Source organism: Protomyctophum bolini (assembly GCF_963924005.1).
Source record: "Protomyctophum bolini genome assembly, chromosome: 10".
Lineage (NCBI taxonomy): Eukaryota > Metazoa > Chordata > Actinopteri > Myctophiformes > Myctophidae > Protomyctophum > Protomyctophum bolini.
Genome location: NC_137871.1, coordinates 33,950,515 through 33,958,115, shown reverse-complemented (window position 1 = coordinate 33,958,115; position 7,601 = coordinate 33,950,515). Strand labels below are relative to the sequence as shown.

The 7,601-nt window shown below is 45.1% G+C and overlaps 1 protein-coding gene across 1 annotated transcript in view; it reads right to left on the bottom strand.

The window, feature by feature from the left end:
- The window catches only part of unc5a (unc-5 netrin receptor A), a 254,892-nt gene that overhangs the window by 17,341 nt on the left and 229,950 nt on the right, over nt 1-7,601 (bottom strand). The window contains 1 exon segment of the mRNA XM_080774795.1: nt 450-599. Coding sequence (XP_080630921.1) covers nt 450-599 — 150 coding nt within the window.

Genomic DNA, 7,601 nt, shown 5'->3' with positions numbered 1-7,601 from the left:
CCTTTTGGTGTTAGCATTATGTTTTGCTTTAGCTATTGAAAAATAGCAGATCTACAAACTCATACAAGCTTGTAGGTCTGCTGTTTTTGAAAAATCGAAGAACGACTTGACTTAGAAACGTAGCTTTTTCAGAAAACTGTCAGGATGTAGAAGACATTTTTAGAATCTGATCTCAGGTCAAAATGGGTTAACACATTTTAGGCGGGAGCCCCTTTTGGTGTTAGCATTATGTTATGCTTTAGCTATTGAAAAATAGCAGATCTACAAGCTCATAGCGCGCCACTCGAGCTTGTAGGTCTGCTGTTTTTGAAAAATCGAAGAAAGACTTGACATAGAAACATAGCTTTTTCAGAAAACTGTCAGGATGTAGAAGACATTTTTTAGAATCTGATCTCAGGTCAGAATGAGTTAAGAGCGTCTGCTCTAAATGCCTACACTGTGAACAGTACCTGGTAGCCGGCCAGCAGCTTGCTCCTCCAGTGGGCCAGGGGCATGTCGTGGATGGACAGCCGCAGGTTGTGGTAGCTGTCCTTGAACAGCAGGACGTGCGGCTCGTCGATCAGCCGGCCCCCCAGTTGCCGCTCCATCTGCACCACTTCCTAATGGGGGAAAAGAAGAGGTGTTTCTCTTTGAGAATCACAGTGTTTCTCAAACCTTTTCAAGTCAAGGTCCCCGAAGTTAATTTGCATTTGGCCCGGGGATCCCCATCTGAAAAGGTGTATTCAACATTTTCAAGATTTTTCAAAAACTAGCAGTGAGCTTTGTATGAATCAGGCTTCAGTGTCCTAGAGTGTCCGGACCGAGACATACAAACAACCGGGTTAGGTAAACATAGCTGCACCCACAAAGCACAATGAACGACCGGGTGAATGCACACAGTCAGGCTGGTGTGCTGCACACGTGCAATGAATGTCCCCACGCACTCTAAACACAGACACACATGTGCAATTGTGCACGCACGCACACACACGCACTCTAAACACAGACACACATATGCATGCACGCACTCACACACACACACACACACACACACACACACACACACACACACACACACACACACGTGAGGAACGCAAATCAGGCATACATCCCAGGCTTGGAGATAGCATCCCTGCATGATGCCTCAGCGGGTTGGACCAAGTTGTCTCAACAGTGCTGTAATGTCACCGCAAGGTTATTTCCCTGACTCTGTGTGTGTGTGTGTGTGTGTGTGTGTGTGTGTGTGTGTGTGTGTGTGTGTGTGTGTGTGTGCGTGTGTGCGTACGTGCACTTGCCAATGTGCGTGCACGGACGTCTAGCTCTCATGAATCACATTAGCATGCAAACGCTGCAGCCGCGGCAAGAGAGAGCCACTAGCTACCTGGACTGTGATGAAGTGACTGAGTAAGCCATTAGTCAACTGCTCATTGTTCTCGCATGGCGAGTCTCCTTAATTTCATTTTTGTTTTTGTGCCAGCAGAGATTTGTAAATGCATGCTTAATATTTTAATCTCCGTGGGACTTGCTCAATGGACCATTTGTTGTTATCCAAATGACCATCTGGAAGGGGACGGTAAAGTGTGCCACATTCCTCCTCTGATCTACTCCGTTTACTTGGAGCCGGACGCAGCGAGCTTGAAGGGTTCCTCTACTGGCACGCTGGAGAGCACTCAAACACCCCCCCCCCCCCCACCGCCACCCCCACCAAATCAAAGGAGCCTTTAGCAATGGAGAAATAAACAAATCTGAAATTAGTCGTGAGGGAATACCTTCAAGAGCAGCTATACAGACAGAGAAGTGTGTTTGTTGTTGTTGTTTTTTTTAATCTCTGATAAAAGGGGAACAAGATGCTAACAGAATGGGGAAACGCAACGTGCAGAAAATGCACGTGAGCTTTCCCAGAGCTTCAGTGCTCAGCGCAGTGCTGTGAAAGGGGAGATGTGTGCACAGATAGCAGCCATATGGTGAGAATCAGCGCCATGCTAGCATGGTTGCCCACGCTAAAGATTTGTGCAAAGGCATCTAATTAAGATGGAGAATGGCTGTGATTTCTATCTGCACACCGCTGATTCAATTTTCTGCACTCTTTCCCTAGAACGGGCTTGACCGATTCCAATTATAACGGAAAAGGAAGGCGTTAATTATCCGTTCGGAAATCTCTACCTGCTTTTTGCTTTTTGCTTGATATGATCTCTATTTCACTGAATGAGCACTTTTGAGTTCAGAGCCGCGGATCTAATTTCCATGTTTGCTCTTGTGCTTTGCTAATTTCCATGTTTGCCAAGTGGTTCGGTCTTTGTTCAAATGAATAATTTTATCCCCCCCCCCCCTATCCCATGTGGTTATCTCTGGCTTCTTGTCTTCATAACATTAGTTTATTCTAATTCGGCCCAGATGTGAGGAAAAAGACCCTGGATCATCATGAGCTGTTTCAACGGATGAAGAACGCAGTGGTGGGGAAAAAATACTCAAATGTTTTACTTAAGTACAAGTATCAATACTGCAATATAAAACATTCGAAATACTCTGTTACAAGTACAGGTCTGGAATTCAAAATGTACTTGAGTAAAAGTAAAAGTATAAGATACTCATTATGCAGAATATCCAATTTAAAGTTTTCAAATGTATTAAAAATCTTGGCTATTGGCTATTTTCAAATAGCCTAAATGTATACAGGGGTGAAGTAGTTAATGTATGTTTTGTAAAAAAAAAAAGAAAAAAATAATAATTACAGTAATTAATAAAACGGAGTAAAAGTACAATATTTGGAATCCGAGATTTAGCGGAGTAGAAGTGAAAGTATTGGAAATTAGAAATGCTCAAGTACTGTACAAATACCTCAAAATTTGACTTACAGTACAGTGCTCAATGCTCATAAGTAAATGTACCTAGTAACTTTCTACCACTGTGAAGAAGCTATAGAATAATATTCCTATTACTGTATGAAATGCTCTCTCTCACAGGGAGGTCAGATGAGGTCTTTGAGTGGAAGCGAGGGGGTCTAATGAGATAATAACAGAGGGCAGAGCGTCTCTCCACAGAATTAAAACCCCCATCTATTATGTCTCTTACGCAGACAAAAGACTAGTTTATTGGAGGCTTTTCAGAGAGAGGCCTCATTTAACGCATTCTCTTAAACGCGATTATTCGTTAGCCCGGGCCTGATTAGCATTTCAAATTGGCGGCCAGGGCGGACTTTGATCGAGGATCTGACCTCGCGGCGGCGGATCGGACGGCCCCGGGTAACCCCAGAAAGACGGCTGAATGCCAATTATCTCGTTATCAGCATCTCTGGTGCTACACTAGCGTGAATACTAAACCCCTCTGTGTCCAACGGTGGTCGGGGGTTCAGAACGAGCATGACAGCGCTGATGCCAGAACACGGTGTCGGCTTCTTCTTCTTTTTTCTACCATCGACCGTGGAACAGGACGAGAGACAACACAGAGGAACAGGACGAGAGACAACACAGAGTCGGTTGGCACTCGCTGCCCCGGCTTTAAGCCTGATTTGTGTTTAGTTTTGTCGCGGATTGAAAATAGCAGACCTTTAAGCTTGCGACGCGTCTCGGCTGTGACACGACGCTGTGAGCTTATTTTAGGTCTGCTATATACTTTCGCTGCGCGCCACTGGAGTGCGTCTAAGTACAAATCAAGCTTTGCTTGGCTTTGAAAGCTGCGTTGTTCGGTTTGCATATAGTTTGCTTATTTGTCCCAGAGAGAGAGAGATAGAGAGAGAGAAAGAGAGAGAGAGAGCAGGATTCCAGCATATGTTCTGAACTGAGAGTAATGGCCCTCTTTACGGCCCATTATCCCGTTAACAAATGATGACGTGCGAGAGCTAATAGATGAGACGTTAAATTTGACCGTATTATTTACTCTTTCTGGTGGGTAAAACAATGCAAGGTTGGAATTAGTGCATCAAATCACATATTAATCATCAACGGAGAGCTAAATTGTCTTTCCACGCACCAGCGATGTGGGCAGAGAGAGAGAGAGAGAGAGAGAGAGCAGTTCCCCAGGACAACCGAAAACCAACCCTTTTTTCTCCTACAAGGCTGGCAGCATTAAGATGCATGAGCTTAAGGCGTGAACTCAGAGTACTTGCAGGAGAGAAAACCCCTTTTTGTTCTGACGGAATTAAAGATAGCCCGCGGTGTCGTGCAAGGACTATGAATTTAAAAGGCTCTGCCGTGCCAAGACCACCCCCTAACTTTCAACGGGAGTTAGGAGGAAGGAGAGAGAGAGAGAGGGCAGGGAAGAAGACGTCTCTGTAGGGTGGAAACCTCATATGTCCAAAACAGTTACTTTTCAGGATTCAAATATAAGCAGCAGATCTACAAGCTCTAAACGCGTATCTAAACCGGTTTTCGAGCTTGCCGATCTGCTACTTTTGATGTTTTCGCATGACACTGTAGTTTGATCAAGTAGGGCGTAAAGTTACGGGGGGAAAAAACACAAAAAGATAGAATAAGGAGATAAGCGGTTTCTGCCCTGACAGCAACATGGGGAGAGAGAGAGAAGTGAAACAGACGCAGCTTAACGGTCATGTCTTCAGGTCACTAGAGTGGCCAGCTTTAGTGGCAGAGATAACGGGATTACTGCAATGGCCACAGTTTTCCATGACCCCCCCCCCACCCCCACGCCACCGCACCCCACCCAGCACCCCTCCTGAGCCCCAAAGATGCAGCTCAGTGCCGGGACTGTGATGGACTGAGGCCGGGGATCCGCAGGGAAACCAGACACTCATACAGCTAATCTCTTTGGGCTGTCGCTGCATGACAGAAGGAGGTTAGATAGGCCGCTGCACCAAAACCCTCACAGCAACAGACGCCGGACAGTCGATACAGAGAGTACAAACAACCGCACGCACGCACGCACACACACACACACGCGCGCGCGCACACATACACACACACGCGCGCGTACACGACAGCACGCGCCCTAAACAAATCATTGCATTAGTCAAGGACTATGAAAAAGTCGAAAATCCCCCATGTTTGTTTGTTTGCCCCGCCGTGACATCTTATTTTTGTTGTCGCAGCAAGGTCAAAAAGCAGCGACAGTGTGGCTTGTTGTCTATGTACGGTTTTGTGTTGGTTTTCTAATGAACTGGCTGTTGACATTCTAAACCCCCTGGCAATCTTTACCAGATCTGACAGGGAGTATTACTCAGGGATTTAATCACTTAATTAGTCAAGGCCATATCTCATGTGAAACACAGAAGGAAAGTCCAGGAAAGTCATCATCTCGCTTTTAATAAGCATAAACTCACTCTCGGCCCTGCCACCCCATGCCGGCGCCATTTCCCCCCCGTTTATAGGGAAACCAACTGCGCGTTCAAATAGCAACGATCCATTTTCAAAGCTGCTCTTTTCAGGCAAATGCCTCTGTGCTACTGTATATAGAGAGTAGCCCGGCTCCACGGGTCCATAAATCTGTGTATTTGTCTGCAGGACGTGACAGGCTTTTCCCTCTACTGACGGAGAGTCTATCAGTCTGAGCTCCAGTGGCCGTGCCGGCTATAGTCAACTCTGATTAATAACTCCAAATAGAAGGCACATGTCTGCCTGGTTATAAATGGGACCCCCGTTTGCTAGGGAGAGAAGATGCACATTCGGCCTGATAAATCACAGCATGGGAAACGGGGGAAAACAACGAAATATAATATGGAAACCATTTCTCAGACAGGTTTTCTGTTGTTGTTGTTGTAATAAAGCTTACTGTCTTGTTTAAGTTAATGTCAGCAATTACAGTGCTGTGCGTTTTGCCAAAGCTAAAAGCTCCCTCTTCTTTGACTAAGGGTTAGTGAACAAAAGGGCTCCTTTTCCAGTCACCAGGTCGTTTCCAGGGCTTGTTTGTGTTCTGCATGTGCACTGTGTCATGACTCCGCTAATAGATGAAGGATGTAGCTTCCTGGCCCAGATGCTACAGATGTACAAAGCTAATTTTAAAACACTCTACAGTAGGAGAGCCTGGTCACATTAACAAAATGAACTCGGCAGCCACTATTAAACTAATTTAAGAGATCCTTTTGGAGATGTTAGACGTGATTATAGGAAACACACTTTTCTGCCATTAGCGGCATACAAAATAAAATAAAAAAGCGCTTGGACAATTACTCCCGTTGGATGAATATTGATGAAAGCATGACTTTTGTAGCCGCAGAACAAATGGGGGGAAATAAATGAAACCTTCTCTCTCCCTTTGAGCCCAAATGAGGTCTTGTGAATTTTATGGATATTAAGACGTCAGTTTTATACTTGCCCCGAATCACCAAATAATATAACAAAAAAATACAATTCAATTACCGGTACTGTAATTATTCATTACAGACAGTGCTCTGAATGGCCCTCACGCTCAATACAGAGCTACCGAGCCGGGCTTGAACTGTGCATGGATTTGACATTATGACTATCGAGTATTATTGCATATTTCTCTGCTGTGAAGCAGTGCGCACGCCGACATTATGAAATATGGAACAGAAACTATATTATTATGGTTTCAGCGATAAAATCTCCTTTAGTTTATCTTACTAATGGCAGCTGGCTGCTGTGAGAGAGAGGGATCTATTGTCGCTGTCGTGAGAAACATTACGTCTCAAAGTTTCAACTATTTATGTCTTTTCACAAGTTTGATTGATTGCTTGATTGATTAATTGAATACTTTATTAACAGTTTTGCAAAAAGTACAGTGCGTACAATAATGCTACATGGTTAAGTTAACACAAAAAGCTCTGGATTAGACTGGATTAGACAGATGACTAAAATAGGACTAAAACTAAATGGTGTGATATTCAAAACTTCAGATATTTTCAATTGTTTTCATTAATCCCATGATAAAACAGCATTAACGATGTCCTCACAGGTATAGCAACACAGCCATCTGTGTGTGTGTGTGAGGCTGTGAGCACTGCAGTACGAGTGCCTGTCAATTCAGGCTGACGGAGGCGGGTAAGACTGACAGCCATTGATGGGGTCGGCGTTTCCATCCAGAGCAGCTCACCCGTGCGTGGCGCTGAGATGAGCAGCCACCGGGCAGCCCGACCAACGCAGCAACACAACACCTTCCAACATCCATCCACCGAGGCCGCCTTTCATCAGCACATCAAAAGCACAGCGCAGTGTGTTTTATGGGCAGTGGGGGGCTGACATCTCTCCTGGAATGTGCTGCAGTCAGTCAGTGGTGCGCCTGGAGGAGCTTGTCTGGCCTGACATGAAACTAGCATAGGCTAATCTGGTGGATGTCGGGTTCCGCTTGGGAACGCCGTGGCTTCAATGTGGATACGACGTATCCTGAACAGTGCAGCTAATCGGAATTCCAAGTACAAAACATTTTGTGTAAAACCATAGTGGAGGTACCACGTTAGAAAGAAATAGCCAGCACCCCGAGTCTGTGTCTGCTGTGTTTGTCTGTGCGCTTTAGTACGAATTAAAAGTACCAGAAGGACTTGCTGGCTATTTCCTTCTTACTGTGACTCTTTGAGAGCCGTGCACCCAGTAAACTGCATACTGTATACAGTATACAGACTGAGAGTGCTTGTTTTTTTCTTTTCTAAAGAGGTAATAAGTTAGCCTACTGGCAGTGTAACACAAAACAGACAGACAGACAGACAGACAGACAGA